Source organism: Psittacula echo, assembly GCF_963264785.1.
Source record: "Psittacula echo genome assembly, chromosome: 4".
NCBI lineage: Eukaryota > Metazoa > Chordata > Aves > Psittaciformes > Psittacidae > Psittacula > Psittacula echo.
Window position 1 is genome coordinate 37,377,821 of NC_137738.1, and position 23,649 is coordinate 37,401,469.

General features: G+C 39.7%; 1 protein-coding gene across 1 annotated transcript in view; it reads left to right on the forward strand.

The window, feature by feature from the left end:
* The window catches only part of UTRN (utrophin), a 404,863-nt gene that overhangs the window by 71,471 nt on the left and 309,743 nt on the right, over positions 1-23,649 (forward strand). The window contains exon 9 of the mRNA XM_080615656.1: positions 13,993-14,054. Coding sequence (XP_080471782.1) covers positions 13,993-14,054 — 62 coding nt within the window. The remainder of the gene's footprint in view (positions 1-13,992; positions 14,055-23,649) is intronic.

The window sequence follows — 23,649 nt, forward strand, 5'->3', positions numbered from 1 at the left end:
GTCCTCACATACTGCCTTCTTGTATGGCTTTTCCCATTCTGCTAAAGGTAGAGAATTAAGGTAGAAGTTCATTATTTCCTGGAACATCTCCATTTTTTAACACAGTGTTCATGTCCCGGGGTAACAGGTAGTACAGCTTGGCAGCTGGAGTTCTGGGTCTTCTTCTGATGCTCCCTTACTCAGCCCAAATTCTGCATTTGAAAGGTGAGAAGGCTGGTAGTCACCCTTTGTTGCTGTTCCTTTTTGCAGCCATGCAAAGACTTAAGGAATAATAGTGAAGCATTGTGACATGAATAGAAACAGTGAAACAATGTGACTTTGATTATAGACAAGACTAAAGCTTCTGAGCTTTTATTTGTTTAGGTTTTGGGAAGTTGTTGGGTTTTTTGATTGTATACTTATCTCTGCAGGACTGGAGGCAAGTCTCTTGCATGTAGAAGGTTGTAATTAAATGCACAAAATTCAAACTAGCATACTAGGTTGCTAAGTCAGTTCTTAGTCACATTAATTCCTTTGAGAGCAAAAATCTTCACGTATATCTTCACGTATATCTTCACGTTTTTCTAGCCTCCTTAGAAGTCCTCTGTCTGACACTCTGGTGATTCTTCCTTTACTCACTTTCCTTTCACTCAGTTTTCACTTGTCATCTATAAAATTTCAGTTTCGTTTCAGACAGTTCATAGCTGGACTAAAAAGGTGCTGTTGGATAAAGCCAGAGAACTGTCTATCCTGCCTTTTTAGCACTTCCAGAGCCTTTGTTAGCTGGGCTGTGAAACTTCAAGGGGGACGTTAGCAATATTTAATAGAATAACTGCATAAAAAAGGGAAGACTGTAGCTTCTCGCTGTTTGAGTTATCCTTCAAATGTGAATTATCATTTCCAGGCCTATTAGACACTGGTAATGTTTCTTGTGCTGTTTGAGCAAGTAGCAGGTAGGTAGGTGACTGACATTCCACATGCATTTGGTCCTGCTACGCCAGCTCGCAGATATGTATGCAATTGCAGGAATTCTTTCTTTACCACTTTGATGTGGTAGGCTTCATCAATACTTGGGTTTTGCAAACAATCCTACTTCTTCCACGAGTTGGTCATATGAGTCAACAGTGGACAATCTGAAATATGAACAGTGCATTGCAGCTTGCTCAGTGGTGTGCATGAACTCATATGTCCTTCCATACACTGTTACTACTGTTTCATATTTCCTTGCTTTTTTGCAGCTTAACAGGTTTTATTTCATTTTTTATGCTGTTGCTTCGCTTATGTGTTCTGGTTAACAAAATATCCTAACTTTTAAAGATCAGCCTTAAAGGAGCAATAGTGTGGACAGTCAGAAGTGGTAGGTGACATCAAATTAAATATTAATAGATATTGAGATCTAATCCATATTATATTAGTTAAACTTCTATCATTGTGTTGTGGATGAAAATGTTTGTGGTGTTTCTTAAAAAAACCTGAGTGTTTTTGTGATTTAGTTTAGGAATTGTCATCCAAAGGAACAGGTGTAGAAAAATATCTTGGAATAGCTGTTTAATATTAATCTGTTTAAGGTTTTCAACTTTATTCATATTACAACGGTTTAAGAGGATGTGTTAAAGTGGAGCAGCTTAAAAGACCTGTGTAGGTGGGAAAGGGAATCTGACTAAATTGCAGCCATGAGAACATTAAGTGTCAAAAGTATTTGGTGGTTACAAAGCAGCTAGACACTAGTTGACTCTTTGAACATCTTGTGTCATATCCTCCTCTCTGCATGTCTTTGAAGGCAAAAGTACTAACTACCCCCAGCCAGTTGAATTGCCTGATCTTTGCCCGATGTATACATCTGTGTAATTGCTGCAAATTCACTGATGTGAATTTGAGTTAGAAGTAAGAAAAAAATGCCTGCCAATGAACTAAAGAAGTCACAGAGTATTACACACTCATTGTGCTGCCCTCCTGAGTATATATGTGGGGGAGAAGCCTTGGTGAGAAGCTAATTCAGGGCTAATATATACTTAGTCAAGGTTCTTGGGCCTCTTGCCATAGTAAGACCAAGCATATTTTATATATTGATCTTAGTTTTGCCTTGTGATGCAGATAAGACTGGCAGAAGTACTGAAGTTACTTGTGATAGTTAAGAATGCAGAATGTTGAAAATAAACTTTTTTTTTTTACATTTGTAGAAAGGATCTAAAAATTGAGTAGAATTATTTTCTAGATGTGTTCCCCACTTTCTCCCCCACACCTAGTTTGTAATATACAAAACTAAAGATTCAAAGACCAGTCACGTGAGGACTATAATGTCTTTAGGCGATTACCTCTGATTTCTATCTCGTAGCTATTTCGACTTGTTCATACCACTTGTGCTTTCTGTGATCGTAATGTTATTTTAATGTTTCAGAAATAACAACCTTCCTTTTATTGCTTCCTTTAAGGTGTTATTTCTATTTGCATAACCTGAAGAGTGTGAAATGCATTGTTGGGTTTTGTGTTTTTTTTTTTTTTCTCTTTACTACTGAGTTTTGTAGTTTGCCATAAGTGCATCATTTTATTGAGACTCTGAAATTTGAAATTCTTGTAAATGTGTATGAAGTTAATTTGTTATAGTAGCTTTCAGTTGGAGAAGTGCAAATGCATGTTAAATAGAAAGCAAGTTTCTCTTAACTCCATTGGGGAACCACATGAAAAAGTTTTGCTTTTCTTTGATAATGAGCCAGTCTTTTTGCATGCTTCTGGGATTGCATCCCTGCTTTATCCCCATGTCATTTCTTATTTGACCTTTCACCTCTTAGCAATTACACATTAATCTAGACCCCTCACAACCTGCTCAAATGTGTTGAAGCAGTTGGGCTTTGATTCACCATTCTGGTGAATCAAATGGCTGGTACTTGGGAACATTTACATGGGCCGGTCCGAACAAACAAATGTATGGTTGATTCTTGAGAGAACTGGGAATGTGCAGATAAAGTGCTAACAGCCAGCCTCAGACTGGGATGTCATACTGAATCCTGCCTTTGTACTTGAACAGCTCTTGTACTATCTGTGCTTGTATATAATGTACTTTTTCTTGGGGGGAGATTGGAAATGCTTGTTGAGTGCTAGTTGTTTATAGTAAGAAACGTTATTTGATGCTACTTGCAAATCATTTTTCTTTTGGGGTGGGGTGAAGGTGGAGGTGTGAAAGCCTTGGAAAAAAAAATCCCACTTGCATTTTGTGACCCGGCAATTGTGATCTTGTCCTGGCTTTTCCTGGGTGCTGATCTTACTTTTAATCCAATATGACACTGGAAATGCATAAATATTTTTATTGATCAAAGGATCTAAGACAGTATCCTCTCAGTTTCAAGATAAACCTTTGAATTGAGGAAATGATAATTTTATATTGCATCAAAAGCTTGTGTCTGCTGCAGAGATTGTACTTTGTATTTTGCTTTTGCTCTGCTTTATAGCCTCTCTTTTTACTAGTAGAAAGAGTTGATCTGCCATGTACTTACGCGTTCTTCCTCAAAATAAGTGAATTAAGCCAATAGAAGCCCTTCTTTGACACAGCTTTAGGTTATGCCCAGGAGGTTTTGTTAGTGATGCTCATGTTCCTTTTTCATATACCAAGCCAATGTAGTTGTGCCAGCAAAACTCAATAATGTATGCCTGTGTTTAGATGCTGACTTATGCCCCTTGGTGGTAAAAGCCTTTTCTTCAGACTTAACCCCAGTGATTTTTCCTGTGTTGCTAGCTAGTTTTCATTTTAGAGGTATCCAGAGATACAAGAGCCTTACGTATGAGGGGGAAATTCCTAAGCATTTGAATTTAAAAAAATTGCTGTCTAGTTAAGTGAAAGTTGCATCACAGGTCTGGTTTTAAAAGGTCTTGAACACTGGTACCAGTCTAATCTGTTAATAATAATCTGTGTTAGTTGTTTTCACATTGAATATCTGATGAACTTGTTTATGCCACTTGCATCTCTTCAACCTGGGTGCTTTGATTCACTGTTCCTATTTGATTTAGCAGTGGTTGCTTAGGGGAGTGGGTTTCTGTATGGAGGGCTGTGCTGGGTTTAGCCTAGCATGATACAGCTAGATACCATGTGTTTATACTTATTCCATAAGCACATCTTCAGTGGTGCTTCCTCTAATATACCTTATTTTACAGTGGTTTGCAGTTCAGGGATTTCTTCAGCCATAAATTGTATCCATCTTTTTATGGACTCTTAATTCCATAAGCTTATCTCTGCTTTTTTAGCCTATTTATACTAGTGCTCTCTTTTGTCTTGCTTTCACTGTGGTTACCATCATTAATTTAGCTGCTCATGCTAGTCATATTTAGGCTGCAAACTCCGTCCTCACTGAGGCATAGACACCACATGCTCTGCTGCAGGGACATTAACCTTCTGCAGAGGGCAAAACAGAAAGTCCAGCACTTGAAGCTCTTAAGCTACTTCAGCTGGGCAGCAGTCCACTGGGCAAGGGCTGTGAATCCTGAGCTTGTGTGGTGCCTGATTCCTTAGCACCGGGAAGGCATGCAAGAACCCATTCCAAAAATGCACTCAGGACAGGATTACACCTGTGAGTACAACTGATCTACTGCAGTTGTTGCTGGAGGCAGCAGTAATAATCTAACTTGTCATTAGGTGATCTTTCTTTTTGCATAGCCAGTTTCTAGGAAGGTGAAGGTGGTGTGCCTCTTCTGAATTTTACATGCCCCCACAAAACCATTTGATGTGTTAAAGTGACGGTAATCAAACCCCACATTTGCACAGGTTCCATCACAGTCCTCCTTAAAGTTGGCCACTAAATAACAAAAGCACAGGAATTGAGATGTGTGCACGTAATTCTTTTGCCTAAACAATGGGCTGCTGAAATCCCTTGGCTCAAGTTCTGCCAAAGGCCTGACAGACTCTGAACTTTGGTTGCTCTCCTTTTGACTGCCCTGTTGCTGTATGTTCTCCAGTTTTGATCACACTGCTTAAAGTGCCGTATCCTGAAGGAGATTTCTGTACCGAAGTCGGAAGTCTTCTATGGGCGCACATTGATGGTGATCAGTGGCTTGCTTGATTGCATAAATACATATTTTAATGCATTCTAGATATTTATTCTGCAATTGCCAAACAGAATTTATGTACTTCTTTACAGTTAACAGCAGTTAGTCGGGGAGGGGGTTCAACTTTGGGGCTAATTAGTTACTAAGCCAGGGAAAGAAACGTGAGTTTAATTAGGATATGGGATTGGCAGTGCCTCGACCTACTGCTGTTCTGATTAAATGACAAAAGAAAGGCCTTATGTTTGCCAGAAGCCTCAAGGAGGGGCCATTCACAATACTTTACTCCAATTTCTCTTTTATTCTTTCCTCATTAAGGAGTCTTGCTAAATACATGAATTTGATAATACACTCTTATGACTGTGTTTCTTATTGTCTCTAGAGAAAGTAGTTTCCTCAGAGTGCTCAAAGCTTTGCTTAGCATCATGTCTTTCTGCACAAAGGTTCCTCCTTTGTCAATGGTGCAATATTTCTTTTCCTTCGCCAGCAAACGAATGTGACTTGGAAATGAAATATGCAATATATCTCAAGAAATTGACTTGCCTTTTCCTAAATTTTCCTCACTAGGGCTTGATGACAGTACAAAACTCTTAACATTCTTTGGGTGAGTTGTGTGAAGCTAAGAGCAGGTGAACATAGAGTGATTGTTTCTGTAGTGAACTTACAAGAGTATTTTAGGCATAGAAATGAGAGTACTATGTGAAGCTAAGAGCAGGTTCACTTACAGTGATAGTTTCTTGATAGCGAACTTGCTGGAGTACTTTAGGGATAGAAATGAGAGTATTTGGTTTGTGCTACCAGATATTTTGGATTTAAATTCTTCTGTCATCCTGTTCATTCTTTTTGCTTGCTTCTCCTTTATGTTTAGAGCACCACTAGACCACATGAGTTTTAGGTACTTCCTTTAAACCTTCTGCATTTTGAGTTTCATCTTAGTCATTACAAAGGTTAATAGGCTGAGGTAAATAATTTACAGGCATCAGTGTGACTGATCCTTGACAAAGGAATGGTATAGCTAACAAAGCTCAGGCTTGGCCTGCCTGGAAACAAAATAAACAATTTATGGTTTTCTTTAAACTTTATTTGCCTGTTTTATTTCTGTACAGACAGGGCTCGACTTTGCTTCTAATCAGTATGCAACAGTTTGAGTTAGGGAATACTTTGTATTTGGGCTTACTCCACTTAGCACTGGAAGGTGTATATTATCTTTTTATTACTTCCATGGATGAAATGCAATTACCTGTCTGCTATATGTTTAAGTCTTAATACTACATTTCTAAATACCATCAGAGATTTGAGGCAGTCAAACCCAGAAAACTAATACCTTGACTTTGCATAGCTCAGCTGCCAAAGTTGCTGTGTTATGAATGTTTTCTATACTGGACTGCTAGGAAAGACTTAAATTCCATGGGGTTATACATTCCATTTGTTTTTAAATAACTCTAGTCTGCATGCTGCTGTCACTGAAATAGCACCTATGTGGTGTGTATAGGGAGGTACACAGTTAATGTGCTTGCAGAAACATTTGAATGTAACCATGTAATCTTTTAAATATATTACCAGTGCACACTTTTTCTTTTTTGGAAATCTGTTGATTAATCTGTTTCCACAAGGGAAGTAGGATACTCTGATTATGTTTGTCTTTCAATCTCCAGTACTCTCCTCCTCCGCCCTCCAAACTAGTTCAATTTGGATTAACTAGTGGGGTATTTAATCAAATTTTCATGTCATACAGCTAATTAAATAACTGCAGGTTGTGTGAAGATCAGTGGCTGGAAGAAGGAGAGGTCCTGAATGCAGTGCCTCCACTAAAGGAGAAATGAGAATACAAAAAAAGTAAAGATGTCTTTCCTGCTGCCTGATAGATGTCCAGTCAGCATCTGCAAGTGGGGTACGACTACCTATGGCCTGTACCTTGTTTGCTGGAATGGAATGAGAGCTTGCAGTGAGAGGCCAAAGAAGTCATGGGGAAGAGCTGGTGCTGGTGGGGTGTATACTAATATGGGAAACCAAGCATTATTAATCTACTTGTTACTAAACTGGAGCATGTAGTAATACGTAGGAGCCAGGTATTATTAGTTTACATCTCAGGAATTGGTTTCTATTTGTGGAAAAACCGTTGACCTGCAGAGGTTCTGAATAGGAATGACAATGGACTGTGGTGGAAGGTGATTTGAGCCGAGGTAGGAGAGAAGAATGGAGAAGCCTGGGAAACAAATGGGCCTCTCTAAAGGAATGGATCAGGAAAAGTTTTAATATTTGGGAGTAAAAAGACAGAGAATAGGGGATGAGGATGATTTGGGGTTGCAGCCTTTGGGTTTTTGGAAAAATAAGATAAGAAAGCCTCTGGCTGAACAGAGTTGAGATAAAGATTCTGGAATATGAGGGGACAGAAGTTCATTGTTGTGAATAAGAACTTTGCAGAGTGCTACTGTCTTTACCTGCCTGTCACAGAGAACAAAATAACTTTACATCTTTTGTACTGTGAACATTGTTTCCTGAAAATGTTGAAACAAGGTTGTTTGTGATGTCTGCCTGACTTGAAACTCTGCCATAACTGAGGTACTTGCACTTGCATATATAGAGTTTGTGGCTTGGCTTTCTTCTCTGTCCAAGTGATATTGCTTATTTGGGCCTGAGCATGGTCTCTGACATCTGTTGTGTCTCTCCTTCCTTCTGGTATGCAGATGGGCTTTTTGTGGGGACAACTCCTGTGTTATGCAGGAGATTATGCTAGATGATCACAATGATCCCTCTGACCTTGTATCCCATGAATCACCTCCACAAATGCAACTCAGCCTAATAATAGTTCCAATTTGGGCAGAGAAAAAAGAGCAGATGGCTGACTACAACTTGTAGAAAGCAATTCTGTTTTCTTTGTAACCACTTAAAAATTCAAAGATGTAAGCTGTGTTCATAAAAAAAAAAAAAAAAAAAAAAGCTGAAGTAAGTCTAGTTTGTGATTCTTACCTTTTATTTGTGTCTCTGAATGTACTCTAAGCATCCTCCTATTTGTGTGCTTAGAAACATCTTAATCACCAGATTTTTGACAGGTGTTACCTGCTTTTCTCTTCTCTTTACATGTGTCAGTCTTGTTGGTTGGAACCTCAGGGAGATGGCATCTTCTTCCTCTCCCTGTGGGTGAAATTTGCTCTTTGATATTTATGGAGGACATATAATCTAATCCACTCTCTCTCATCATAGAGGTATTTCTGATCTTTGATCATAGGCTTGCAAAGCTGGTGAAGAGGGCTAAAGTTGCTGGGGGAGGGGAATATCAATCCATCCTGCTCCTGTCAGTTTGGTGCCAGAGCCAGCAAGAGATGCCCAGAGCCTGGAGAGGGATCACAGGTCTGCAGGAGAGCACCTGAAGAGCATCATAAAGGAATTCCTTCCCCTCTGTCCAGTCAGTCGGGTTCACTGGGGGCCCAACTGAAATGCCCCTGTGCAAACGCATGTAGCATGGGGAATAAACAAGAGGCGTTAAAGACATGCACACCCCTGCAGGGCTATGATCTTATTGGCATCATGGAGACATGGTGGGATGGCTCTTCCAACTGGAGTGTTGGAATGGAGGGATACAGGCCCTTGAGGAAGGACAGATGGGTAAGATGAGGTGGGGGTGTCACCCTCTATGTCAGTGACCAGCTGGAGTGCATGAAGCTCTGCCTGGGGATGGATGAGGAGCTGACCAAAAGCTTATGGGTCAGGACTAAAGGGAGGGCAAGGACAGGTGATGTTACAGAGGGGGTCTGCTACATGCTGCTTGACCAGGTGGACTGAGGTGATGAGGTCTTCTATAGACAGATAGGAGCAGCCTCACATTCACAAGCTCTGGTCCTCATTCTGTATCTTTTAAGTTTTAGGGTTTTTCCTGCAGTGCACTTGTTGATAGCTGTAACCCTTTGCTCTAAAGATTTTGGCAGAATTTTCTTGCAGCCTTAGACCTTGATGTGTGGTCACTGGCAGGTTGCAAAAATATGTGCACAGATATATTTGTATGACACACTATGGCTTCCAAGGTCTGTCTTGCAGTGGGAACTGATGCTGCTTGGTTTGACCAAATATTATGGAGCCATTGCCGGCTGTTGGAGTGAAATGTGATTTTGCCAGGCTGTGGAGACCCCTTGGAACAGCCCTGTGTGGGTGTCGGGACACTGCCTCCAATACCTGGTTTTGTATTGTTGTCCTGTGAAAACAGCAGGGTTGCTGGCTGACCAGTGTGGGTCACCAGGCCTGTTGCATGGTGCTGCACCATTATTTCTGTCTCCTCAGAGCTTGCTATTCTCTCTAGCTTCCTTTTAAACATCATTCCAATGTGCTGAGACTGGCAGTGTGGCATGTTAGATTGCTTTTGCTGGGAGGTATGGAAACAGCTATTTTAATATTGCTTCAGCTGCGAGGTTGCTGTCTTCCAAGTTATCAGTTGCCGAGTGATTTGTTTTTTTTTTTTTTTTTTTTATTGTGAAATAAATGCAGTTTAGCTTAGGCTCACAGCATGGTTCAGTGAGAAACAGGGGTGTTCCTCATTACTCACCTGTGGTGTCTTGTTTTTGATGGTGTCTGCTGTTGGGAAACACCAGGGAGTTGAGGTGCAGGGGTTGTTTTTTTTGTTTTGGTTTTCTTGTAGTGCTGTATTTCATAGTCTGGTCTATACAAAGAATTTACAATTTGGGCAACTGCATTTTGTGTGGTAGTTGCTGTAGGCAGGTGTCATTACTTTTTGTTAGAAACGCTGTTAATATAACTGTGGTTCTGCCCAGCTGCTGAAGTTTGGAGAGGGAGAAGGAATGAAGGAAAAGTTTGTGCTCACCACTGATTGTGACATTGAAAAGGCAGTGTAAAGGTGAAAGCTTACAAGAGAATTACTTGCTGCTGAAGCCATTTGTTCTACCATGGCATTGCAAGAGAAGAGGAGACCTGCAGAGCAATCTTAACTTTTACTTTCTGTTTCTTTAAAAAAACCCCAGACATTCTTCCCCCTAAAAAAAGCCCAACCCAAAACTTCAGGGATGCTGATAAAGATTGCTCTGTGTTAATGAAGTCGGGGTCCTGTAGTTCTGATGAGCATGAGAGTGTCTTCTGTGAGCCTGGTGGTCATGAACTCCAGTGCTTTGTGGCTTCCTTAGCTTTTTGCTTCTTGCTAGTGTGGATAAAACCCATGCTGGTTTCCACCTTCAAATTTTAGACGCTTATTTTGTGTCTCTCTGTATGTGAATTAATCTGAATTTGGCAATAAGATACCTGCTTTCAAAATGCTTTTTCTATCCAGAAAATCCTGCACCTAAGAGTACAAAACTTCCCCCTTTCTTTTTAATGTCGTCAGGCTTTCAGACGTGCTAGTCCTGGGTGGGGCAATATCTGCAACAGATATTCTTGCTTGCCTACAGGCTTAGGCAAAGGGTTGTTTCTAACTTCGTTACATTCCAAGTGTCTTAATTGAAACCCACAGGGTAATTCCTTCTTTTATTTCTAAATTCTTTTGCTGAGAACTTAAGTAATGAGGCGGGGAAGGCAAATCTAAGTCTTAAAATGTGAGATGACCTTTGGTAACTTGTGCTGGAATGGTTGGGAAATTTCTGTGCTTTATTTGCGAATCTACTCTCTGTGCTTCTCCAGGGCACCTTCATTATAGTGCTGATCTGCCAGTTGTTTTGGGTGTGATAACTTCCATCTTTCAAAAACTAAATAATACAGTTCTGCCATGGAAGCATGTAATGTGTTTTGGGGAAATATGAAAGCTGGCTCTCAGTATGAAGCAGAGGTTGAGTAAAGGACAAACTGCAATCCACTGAGGCTTTTTTTTTTACCCGTATTTTCAGATCTTTTAAATTCCTTTTTGCCCCTAAATGTGATATTCACAAGGTAATAGACTGGACTTGAACTGAGGTTTCAAGGTGTCCCAATAAAATTAAGGGACAGTATTGAGGATGGAAGAGGTACATAGGCTATAAATGCGACTGTTGGGGGTGACTGAATGCCAGGACACAGGCTGGGCATCTGATCACAAGAGCTGGTTGTTTTGAGTATACTCCAGTTGCACGGACATACATCATGTTGTATAACAGAAACAGGCTTCAGTAAACAAGCATCTGGGATAGGAAACTTTTCTTCCCTCTGTTGTCATCACAAGAGTTTAATTTTGCATGTGTGTGTGTTTAGGTTTCTTTTTATTTCCTCTTAAAGGAACAAACTGTTCTGACATTGGCCATTACAAGTCCATTAAGTGACCGGAGTGCAGGCAGAGCCATGCTGGCAAGAGGAAACAGTCAGTAGGTGATGAAGCGGAATCTGGCCCTGAGTCAGTCCTTGGCTTGTATTGTCAGGCTGCAGCACTGTGAAAGGAAACACAAAGGGTTTAGCAACTTGGTGAATTTGTTTCTCACTGGGCTGTGACTTGCTGACATTTTTAATGTCTTGTGTGAGAATTTGACTGGCTGGAGTACCATGTGCGTTGCTGAATGGTAATATTGGATTTTTTGGCCAAATGTGGCTAGTTTTATTATCCAAATTATAATGTCAGCCCCTGGGGGTTAGTTTTACAGACTCATAGGAATCTAAAGAAAATTAATCTGAGGGATGAAATAACTTGTCGCTGTTTTGCTAACAAAGCACCAGTACTTCAGTTACAAATTTCTTACCAGCGATTTATAGCAGAAAGCTTGACACAACCCTAGCTCTTTAGTGGCCGGTTACAAAATACTAGTTTTGGAGGCTTTTATAAAGCAAATATGAAAGCAGAGCCTGACTGGGCAAGTGTCATCTATGGGTTTTATAACTGAGCAGAATGTTTTTGAAAGTTTGGAGTTGTGGGAGTTCAGATTCCTGGCTTATCTGAAGTAGAAAGGATGCTCTGATACTGAAGAGATAGTAGGGGTATGTACCTGTTCCTATTCTTTCTTTCACAGTTAAAGACTAGGCTGTTCATGTTTCTTGAAGTCATGGGTGTTTTGGTTTCTTAGTTGGCTGATTTTTACAGATTTCTTTTTTTGTTCGGTTTTTTTTTTTTTGTTTTTTTTTTTTTTTTTTTTTTTTTTTTTTGTTTTTTGTTTTTTGTTTTTTTGTGGTTTTTTTTTTTTTTTTTTTTTTTTTTTTCCGTCTCTCTTGGAAACCCTCTTATTGCAAAGAGGGAAAAGAGGCTATAGTTTTAGTAAATGTGACATATGCTACTGCAGCACACATAGGAGGACTACTTACACAAACTGGACCTGAGGTGTTGAGGGAGCAGCTGTAGGAGCAAGGTCCCCTGATGGAGTCCTGGCAGGCTGAAGCTGGTGTAGTGCTGAGAAGAGCTGTCACCTCCTGCCATGTGCGTGCCTGTGAAGGGGCTGAGGGCCCCAAGAATGGGGTGTCTAGAGCTCCTAGTACATAGGAGTTTTAAATACATTCCCTTTTCATAACTGTTGTTATCCTTTTACACAGTCAGTACAATTATTTTTGGTCTTTTTTTGTGCTTTGCCTTTATCATCTTAAGGAGTAAGCACATTAAAATAACACAAGACCTCAGACTTTGGGGCTATTGATTCTACTAGAAGCCTAAGGAAGGAAAAGGCAGAACGAGCCTTAGGAAAGCATCCTGGTATGTAGTTATGTACCAGTATGGGAGTGTTTGCAGAAAAGGGATAGAGGTTAAGGAATGATATTTAGAGAGAGAGAAGGATATTTAAATCTCAATACATTCAATACAAATAGTATTTGCAATTAATGTAAGACATTATTGAGAGTTGGGCAGAGTATGGGATTGACTTTTGTACAGAGCTAACTTTTTTTTGTCCAGCAGTGGCAGTTAATCATCAGTCTGTTTAGTTTGTTCCTGTCTCCTAAAAACAAGACAAAACCCACCATAAAAACCCCACAAACAAAAAACGGGAGGTGAAAAAGGTGTAAATATATTCAGTGTATTTGGAATTTGTATCTTGACTGCGTCAGTCTCCTGTGAGAATGGGTACTTGGTACCTGCTACCTGCTGGTAGATCCTATCTGTCTTTGGAAAGGCACTCTCATTTCACTGAGGGAATAGAGCAGGGTTAATGAGATCTTCTAGGTAATTGTATTCTTCAAGAACAACACCTTGAATGTCAATGAGCTGTTTTAAGCATGGCTTGCTGTGCATGCACTGTAGGTATCTTGAAGCTCTTTCAGAAAATTCTTTTTCTGCATTGGGCGTGAGATGCTTCTGGGTGAGCTCGAGGTGCAACTGAGGAGTAGGCTATTTTGGATCAGATTTGGATGGCAAAGAGGAGAGGCACAGAAGAATGAAACAATGGCTGCTGGCTGCCACATTGCAGCAAACGTGTACTCTTCCACATACCCTAGGGAAGTTTTTCAGCCATAGCTTAAAAGGAGCCCAGAACTGAGGTGTCACATTAAATTGATATGAACTTTTCATAAAGCTTATTCTTGCAGCTGTTGTGATGTCTCATTTACCAGTGTGGCTTCTTTTGTCTAGACTGAGCCATTGCTGCTATCCCTTGTTCATGTCTGTTGGGTGAGAAACCTAGTCATTTGTTCTGCTGCCCCAGTAGCCTGAATATAACAGATTTATGGCTAAATGTAGTAGACATGAATTGTATTAGTTTCAGATGCATGCTGGGCCAGAAACAGGAAATTTTGAGCTCATCTACCTAAAGAATCTTTCGGTAGTATTCTGTGATTTTTTTTTTTTTTTATTTTTATTTTTAATAAATGGGGTTTTAGGTACCCAGTGGGAAGCCTGGGAATTTAACGCATAGGTATCCTGCCCAGAATGTGCTGTAAGGCTGATTCTAATGCAAAGGAGCTGCTGTGGCCGCTAGCAAAGTTGAAACATTTGTGTGACTCTGCAAGTACCAAAGTCTTGTAGAGGTTTGAATGGCTTGACAGATTAGGCAAAGAATTCTCCCACTCAGTCAGGATAGTGTTTAATATGACCTATTTTGAGCAATCTAGGATTAAGAAGAATGCATTTTCACTCATTGTTTTCTTTTTATTTTCTCTCTTCAGATGAACACAATGATGTACAGAAAAAGACCTTTACAAAATGGATAAATGCTCGGTTTTCCAAGGTAATGTTGGGTTGAAAGTACTGCTTTATTTTGATTGATGGTTTAGAACAGCATTAGTTAAATGTACTTTTACTCCTGTAGGATACTCCTAATAAAATGTGTGATAAAACCAGATAAAATACTGTAGTGTTTGTCCCTCTCTGTTTCCCTGTGCACATAAACGTTTGATACTACGTGTCTCATTTAAGAAAAAGTGAAAGATTCTATTTATCCATATATTAAAACACAGTTATTTGCATGATGGTGTCTGTTTGTGTTTGATCCTCTTTATATAGTTTATTTCTACATGCAGTTTTCTGAGGGCATTGCAGGAAATTTTGAACCTTTGTTGCTGTATTTACTCTGTGCTGCTGAGTCAGCTTTACTCATTCAAAATACTCTGCAAACCTCCAGTTGAAGCCACCTGGTTTTGCTACTTGAGTCTTGGCTGTGAAATTTTGTATAATTACTTTCTCATTTTGAGTTTTCCTTGGTTCTCTTGCTTTAAAACGTTTCCTGTTTTAATTCTCTTTACTGACTGGAAGCTTATTGAGGATCTTGTTTTGGGATGAGAAAGGAAGTGATGGTTGCTTTGGGATGCTATTTAAAGCCTGGGTTTTATGCTGTTCTGCTGATAGTGAAAAATGACACTTAGCCCAGGAACACGGTGGCTGTTTGAAGTTTCCTTACTTTATAGTTTGAATGCATGAAGGAACCTGGGCTATTATCAAAGTAAACTCATAGTTGTTTTCTAGCCAGTATGGTGCTGCAAGTGGATAACTATAGTTTGCACTGTGTTAATGAAAAGAGGCATGTATGTGACATCCTGAAAGCAGGTATAAATATAGAAGCAAAGGAGTGCGTATGTGTAGTGTTTGGTTTGTTTATCTTCTTAAATACAGCAATGACAGTGCTATAGCAATGAAAGGCTGCCTCTGAAGCGCTGCCCTTCTGAAGTTCTTGGTCAGCAACGTAAGAAATTTTTGCCTTCCTTCCGTTCCTGTGCAACAGGACACTGGGCAATGCAAGGCTTGTGGCCTTGGTTGATTCACTTTGGCTTAGGTTTGTCTTGGTTGAAAGCTGATATCCTGCACTCTTCATCCAATGCATTCTTGGCTAGTTTGCTCTTCAGGGAGGAGTGTGTATGCATAACTGGCTGCTTTACACTTTGCTTTTGGCTACTGCCAAGAGGAAAGACAGTCCTTCAGGGGGAGGGTTAGACAGGGCAGGATTTTGTAAGAGGTTAAAATGTGGCGAGAAAAGAAGGCCTGTTTGTAGAGACTCTGACATAAAGATGGCATAAAGATGGAAATGACAGTGATACTGCTGATGTGCTGTGACTTGTTTGTATGCATTATGGACATCATGTTGAAATAGGTAAAATTGTTTTCAGTCTTTGCACTTGTACACCCATAGATATATTTTATAAAGTGGCATTTCCTTTTATACCATGTATTTGGACAGATCCTCCATAGCTCCTGGATTTCCCTGCCATATGGCATGTTCAGATACTCATTTGGTTTGAAGTAACTCTAACTTCATGGCCCATTAAACCACCTAAAGCTATGAAAGCCATGCTAATGATTAAAGAGACTTGTATAAAAGGACATATTCTGAACTACTGCACATCCAATTCAAACTTGAGCATTGCTGCTTTGCTATGACAAGACTGTGATTTATGAAGACTGGCATGTTCAGATTGCAAGAAAATTGCTGGTGTTAAATAGAAATCACCTCATGTAAGAAAGTCTGTTTTCAACTGTGCCTTGAAAATACAGAGAGACTGATTTCAGTCTTATTTGAAGTTTTTGCATTTATCAAGTCATTTGGGTTGTTTAAAATTCCTGTTCTGTAAACTAGATTGATTCAGCTGTGTAGTGGGATAGAGAGATTTTTAGAAGCCGGGTAAATGTAATCTGACTTACCATTTTCTTTTCTGCAGTGCAACTGAGGATTTTGTATGGAATTACAATGTTTGCTCAAAAAATTTTGCTTGTCCTTCCACAATAATTATATTGTCATTGCCCTTCATTTAAACACACAAAAAATAAGCAGCAAAGCCTCTATAAGGTAGCTTGGCATACAAAAATCCAAAAATTGCAATTGCATAATGTACTGAAATTTGCTGAATTTGATTTAAATCAATTAAATAGGGCTTTAAAAGGATCTAAAAGAGAGTGATGTCTTTTCCTTTTCTCATCAGAGAATAGGAAGATGAGTGAAACACAGTAAGTATTTCAAGTATGCTGTGAGGTATCTGCTTTGGGCGCTATTATCTCTATTCAGTATATTATTCAGTGAGATGTTCTAGTTCACAGTACAGTAACGTGTTTGTGTTCTTCATTTGAACTATGCTAGAACAAAACACATCTTATTTACATGTATTTTTTGAAATGAAGACCTGAATACATTTGAAGTGGATTGAGTCTTAAGGTCAATAAATGTACTCAGCCAAGCGTCAGTGCTTGCTGTAGAAATCTTTCATTTAGTAGAGGCATATGCAGTACAATTCTACAAGCCTATGATGGTTGTGTAGTAAGGATATTTTGTTAAAATTAAAGAAAATTAAAATAATTAGATAAATAGTCTCTTGTACCAAGCTTTAAGCAACAAGGAAGTTTGCGTTCAAATCAGTATTAATTCAGAGAATCGCAGTGCATCTTTACATTAAACCATGTGATGTTTTTCCTTACTGTGTTTTCCATTGCTCTGACCAGTCTAATTGTGAGATTTAGCTGTTTTCCTGTTGTACAGCTTAATTACCAATTAAGGCATCTAGTTGTATGGATGTATGCTCTTCAGAATCTTCAGAATTGTGTTTTCCATCTTTTTTCTGTCCCTTTTGGCCTTTCTATTTTTGTTCGCTTACACTTGGCAGTTCATAAGTATTAATGGATCTATTTTCAGAACACCTTTCTGCAATGTAAGAGTTCTCTTTTCACAGCTTACAGCTGTTGCAAATAAAGGCAAATAACACAAGTAGCTACTAATTTTAAGAGCCCACTCTGGGATTTAGGTTAGATTATCCAGAGGATTTGACATTTCTGTAATATCCTCATATAAACTAGAGCTCTTGTGATTCTTATGACAGAGCTCAGAGGGTTCATCTCTTCTGCAAACTCAAGCAAACCATCTAAAATACCTAGTTGGTTTTCAGATAGAGCTTGATCAATGTAGAGAAGGGACTTCAAGGAGATGCCTGTGTCAGCAAGGCCTGGTCTTAATGATCTAAGAATGTCTCTTAATCTGGCACACAGTGATTACCTGTAAAGTTGAGCTTTAAATGGTTCTGATTAGTTACAGGGGAACTCTTGGCTAAAGGTAGAATTTGAATTTAGGTCTGCAGGATAACTTACTGCTCCATTAACCATATGTTATTTGCTACACATAAGTAAAAGGAGGGTGACCAAAGATTGTGCAATCAACCCTAGTTTTGATGTTTCTAAATGTCTAAATAGTTTTAATCTGTACCTGTTTTCATGGCATATCTGCAGGCCTGGGAATTTTAGATCCGTCATACAGACCTTTGGACACTTTCACAGATAATTACACAGCATAGTAGCTGGATAGTTTCACTCTCAACTCTAGAAGCTTCTAGACTTGATAGGCATGTTGAGGGAATCAGGAGTGTTGTGTCCCACTTTATACTCTGCAAGTACAGTATTTTCTGCCCTGTTTACTTTCTTTGCTCCTACTTTCTAACCCACTTCTTTTCCTTGCCCCCCTTACTATTACACCCTGTCATGGCAGAAAGCTTGCCTGCCCAGCAAATCCCAGCAAATCTGGGGTTTTGATCACCCTGCCTGTCTCATTCCCACTTCTGTCTTTGCCACTTAGTTGCTTACCCAGCAAGACCCAGTTTTTCTTGTTAAAGCACTAGACCTGCTCTGTCTGTCCTTCCTTTTCCCCTTCTCCCACTCTACATTTCCTCGCCTTCCCAGCCCTTACAGGGTTTGATGCTTGTGTGGTCAGATTTGATTCTTGTGTGGTCGTGGTCAGTCCTATTTTTGCATCTCTTCATCTAATCAGTCCTAGCCTTGCCCTCCCTTTACCTTCTTGCAGGAGTGTTTGCTGGCTTTCATGTTCCCATTTTCCAAGGTGATACTTTTCCAAGTTTGCTTTCAGATTGGTTACTCTCTTCTTCTGCTATTCCTGAACTTGGCAGGTAGGACCCAGAGTCAGCTCTGATGACTGACTAATAAGAAAGATGATGCCCTAACTCTTAATTTAGACCCATGGAATCTGTCAGAGTCTGTTGGAGCTTAGGGCTATCACTCTAGAGGAAGCTCACATATCCAGTATGGGCAAATTGAGGCTCTTCCCTTTCCCCAGAGAATTGTGTCTTTGTTACGATATGGGAAGTTTTTCCACAGGGATGGCAGAAATGCTTTGTTGCTATGAAGGTTGTGCTCTGTAGAAAGAACATAAAAGCCTGGAAATGTTTGCAGTATTCAGTGAAAATGACATTGGATTTCACAGCCCACCCTAGTCACAAGTCTTGGGTATGGATGGCTGTTGAACAGAGCCAGCTGGGACATTGTTCCAAGGTGTCAGAAACTGCATTCAAAGTCCTTTCATGCCTAAGAGCTGTGCCTCCCATCCTTTTTTGTCATGTACTGCCACCTTTTGCAATCCAAGCTCTGAATTTCATTTCTTTTATCTGCATTTGCAGCATTCTCGTTGCATGTATTTCTGTGATACTGATCTTCCAGGTCCTGTGCTTGTGCCCTGACATCTGCATTGGTCAGCAGCTGCAGCACTGGCAGGACTTGAAGATATGACCTACCAGTATGGGTGAAGCCAGATCTCTCATTTTTACAGTGTCTTAAGCTTTCTCCTGCTCTGAGATGTTCCAAAATGCATTTCAGTTAGAGTTAAAGAGCAAAGAGGCTGAGGTGCAGCTTGGGAGCAGACTGCATCCTCCAGGGCTGAGCTCCAGGTTAGCCTGCAAGAAGACAAATGCTCAGCGCCGGGGCTGCAGTGTGTTTCCTCTCCTGAATCTGTTGGGTCCCCTCCCCTGGAAGGACACCACATAAAGATGAGAAAAGACAGGCAGTAGGCAAACTAGAGAGCTGTAATTGGAGCATTTTGTGCTGTGGTGGCTTTATATGCATTTTAAAATTAAGCCAGCCTTTCTCTCATTATACAAGGTATTAATTAATTTGCTAACTGCAAAGTCTTATCTAACTTTCTGGGTGGTGTGCTATAGAGATCTTTTCCAGCTTTTTTCTTCCTTAATTTTCTGCTTTCCTCTAAGGGTTGTTTTACCATTAATAGTAAGTGTCAGACCCCAAACTTCTGAGGGCAATTTGTTGCTCTAATGCTGTCTCTTAGCAAATGTGGTAAATCTTTTTAAAGACAAAAGCATACCTATTCAAGATAAGTAATTTCACATGACCTGAGATACCTGAGGCCAAAGACATTTCAGAAGGGATTTTTCTGGGGAAGGAGAATTATGGAGTTGAATGTGTTAGTCATGGAAGAAGAGAGATCAAAAAGATTGATTAGGCAATTTGCTCTGTCGAAGGAGACACCTAAGATGGCCTGTAGTCCTTTTTCCAGTTCAGTTTTTTTGGTGCAAGCAAGGAAATAATTGACTGCTGGTAAAATATTCTCCAGTCTAATTACTCCTGCTGTTTTCCACTGCTGAATTAAACCTTAAAACGTAACGTCACTCAGAGATAGACAGACCTTATGAAAAAATTTGGCCTTAACCTGAGAAACAACCTGGGTGGACAAGAATTAGTATTTGTATGAACCGGCCTTGAAAAAGCCAGTTTTGGTCTCCTTTTTATTTTTTTTAACTGGATTACTCAGTCCCTTCTTCTGAGAAGAGGTCAAATAACATGTGAATTAACCAAGATGCAGGAAAATAAATCTTTTCTTGTCTAATAGGTTATAAGATATGGTAAAAATGACTAATTTCTAGCATAAAAGCAATAGCAGTTCAGTCTCTCCCAGATTTAGTGACAATGTGAGAATTGCCTGTTTCCTGCCCTCCTTTCAGCTGTTCCAAGAATAGGGTGTGGACAGCATCTCCCTTGCTGGACTTCAAAGCTTGCTGTGGTATTATAGGCTGTAATTATTGCTGATTTTCTGGGCACTGGGATAGAGCTTGACTCTGATTTGTGGTCTCAATTATCATCCCAGTTGTTGGAGTATTTGTGTATTTGTGTTTGTGACCTTTCCAGCCACTAGAGCTGACCCTTGTAGAGGCACTGAAGCAAATCTGTCCCTTTACCTGTTAATCACTAACGAGACCAATACCTGGTCAGCAGGATTATTATTTTTTTTTAAGGAACCAAGTTACAATCTGTTTAGCTGTCTTAAAAAATAAAAGGGGGGGGGGGGGGGGGCGGGGCATGTGAAGAAAGGAGAAAAGACCTTCTGGTTTTAGAGAGAAATCACTGATATTGATAAGAAGTATGGTCCCAACTTCCTCTGCTGGTAATGATATATAATGAGGCTTAATTGCAAGCTGAGGTTAGTACCGTTACAGTAAACGTATTATAATAATATAAACTTATGTAAATACATTAATTGATACACTGAGGAGAATAAAAAGGACCCAAAAAGTTACTGATGCCTTGCATTTGATTTTGTTGCCTTGCTATGTCTGATGCTTGCTTTTATCTGTTTTCCCTCCTCCTATCATGTTGTCAGTCAAGTATTTCAGGTATTTTGTGGATTGAGCTATCTTTAGCTTTTCAGCTTTGCTGCTTCTTAACCTCACATCTTTCATCTAGTAGAATCAAACTTTCCAGCATATCTCTGTGATGAGTCTGCCTGCCCCTCCCCCCCCCCCCCCTCCAGTCTGGAGTTTTAAATAACTATTTAGTTTTTTGTAATTATTTTTAAGCAGTAGTAGTGATGTTTGGTCTATAAGGTGTTTGCCTCCTGTGATTGTAACATCTTATTTTTTACTTGGTATTTGAATTCCTTACTCTTGGTACTAATGTCATGTATAGATGCCACAACTACGTGGGTATATTCAGCATAGAGTAGAGCATACTCAACTAAAATACCATATGTCACGGTATAGCTAGTATTTATGTGCACTGGGCTGTAACTCTTGCATGTAAGTGGAAGCAGAATGGAAAAAAAGCATCACATTTGAATAAAAATACTTCTGTAAACAATGACTATGGTCTTAAATTAGAAATTGGCAGGATTATTTGTTGACATAGTTGTTTGCTTTTTCAAATGACCTGGTTGCTTTTGGAATTGTTTCCTGCATTGAGTTTCCATATACTGGCCTCATGATATAGCAGCACTTGACATGTTTCTTACTCTGTATTAGTCATAATAAAATGTAGTTCTTACTCCTTGTGTTGTTTGTAATCGAGTTTAAAAGTAGGTGGTTACCATGAGTTCCCTGGGAATGAATTTGAACACTACAAATGGTTCATGTTCTAGTTTAAGCACCCAACCTGTTCAGTATTTCCCGTTTCTCAAGAAGAAGGGGGGAGAGAGGTCTTTGCAGCTCTATTTTGACCTATTTATTGAGCATCTTATTGGACATTAAAAATAGCAATCTGTAGGTTAAAAATAATTAAAAAAAGACAACTCTGACTCTCATATAAGATTGGAACAATCTGGTGGAAAATCAAAATGTACTGCTTGTTATATCATTTTGGGGTGTTTTCGTGTTTCTGAGGTGGCAGATGATCTAAATGGCAACTAGGGCTTTTCCCAATACTGCTCTAAGCAGCCAGAATTCTGCATTCCGTTGGTGGCTGGTGAAGGTCATATGTATGCTTTTACAATATGTGTTACTTCCCTGGTGACAACCAGCATGCATTACTGTGAAACTGAGAGGACTTTTCATCCTGTTTTTAATGTCGTCACTAGGAGGTCTGAATCAGTATCACTGAGAAGGATGGGAAATAGAGGTGGATTATCTCTTACTGTCAGATATCTTTGGCATTCATTTGTTGGAAAAGAGTCTAATAATGTATCTTCAATAATTATAGATTTAAAGAACATGTAAATTCTTTTCAGCAGGTAACTATGATGACGTAAGACAAAACTGCATGTTTCTAGTTCAAAACAAGATAGACAGTAAAATTTCTGTAATGGTTAACTTTGCATATAATTTCATGTTCAAAAACAATATATAAAGAACATAAATGGCTGTAATAAAGTGATAAATAATAGCTTGTGGTTAAAAAAAAAAAAAAAGAAGCTTTGTGTAACTGAGAATTTGTGACTCCTGTTAATTCTCTGTAACTTGGTCTAATTAGATACAGTTCCCCATTAGTAATAAAAGAGAATTAAGAACGTTCTATTATAAAATGAATTTAGGAAGATTGTTGCTTTGCAGCTATGTGTGGCTCAAGTAGAGCAAACTGTGAATGTCGATGTCTAGTCTTTCTACTGTCAGTAGCATTGGATGACTCTTAAAAAATCTCAAAAATCTGATCCGGATTTTGTTTATATCTTCCTCTATTTCCTGGGAACGCTTTCTGGCAGAGAGAAGGAATGATTTCTGCACAGTCATATTGGCTGGCCTCGATGACCCTTCTTTGCAAGTAATCCTAGATGCACACAAGGAAGTGTGAGTCACCCTCTTAAACCTGATCCAGGTAGAGGGGTTGGAAGATGGCAAACGGGCTGCTGTAAGGAGGGGATCACTGCGTGTGGGCTGTCCTTTCGAAATGTGCTGATATCTCGCTGGAATATGCAGAGCCAGTGCCCGTAATGACTGGTCTTACCACATACGAGACCTCATGGTCACTACTCGAAGATCATTCAGACACCACTGCTGCTGGCTGTTGCCCCGTAAGAGATGAATCAACAGAAAAAGTGTTTTCTGCTGTGGATAACTAGCTAAAATTGTTCTTTGTCTCTGCCCTCCGCTGCTCAGGTTAGCACAAAGGCGGGCACCAAAATGTTTGTTGGAATAAATGTAACATGGTGGATTGGATCTGGTTCTGATCCTTATGCATGAACCCTGTGGTAGATAACAAATATGTCACCACACAAAATACATAGGCATACAAGCAGGCCTAGACCCAACTTCTGTCTCCAGCTTCTCTTTCTGTACTTTCCCTTGCTCTTCTTTCCTTTTCCTTTTCTCTTCTCTCTTCCTCTTTCTCTTATGCCAGCCCCTGTTGAAGTGAATAGTCTCCTTTCCTGCTGTCAGTGCCAGTTTACAGCACTGGGAAACCCACATGGCCTCTTTCTAAGCCTGTTGCTGTTTTCTTTTATCTCTTATCAAGCCCCTGTCTCTACTACGGCAACACTGTGTGCAGCTCTGCTGGCAAAGCCTCTCTGGCAGGCTGTGAGGGGAAAGGTTTCAGCCAGTGTTGGGTTTTTTTTGCTGTCACAGCAAACATAAGCAAAGCTGAGGAAAAACTACCTTCTGTTAACTGATAAAAGTGAGGGGGATGTGGATGCTTTACACCCTGAACTGACACAGTTCTCCTGTTATGCAGGGTGTCCCTGCCTGTCCTTTATCTTATCATTGTAGTATAAACTGGACCCTATTTTGTCTTTGAGGAAGGACCCATTATATGCCTCCTGTTTGTACAGTACTTAGCACAACTTAGGCTGCTCCTTAACTACTAAGCAAAGCAACCACGACTAGCCATTTGCCCTTGCTGAAGAGCTCAGT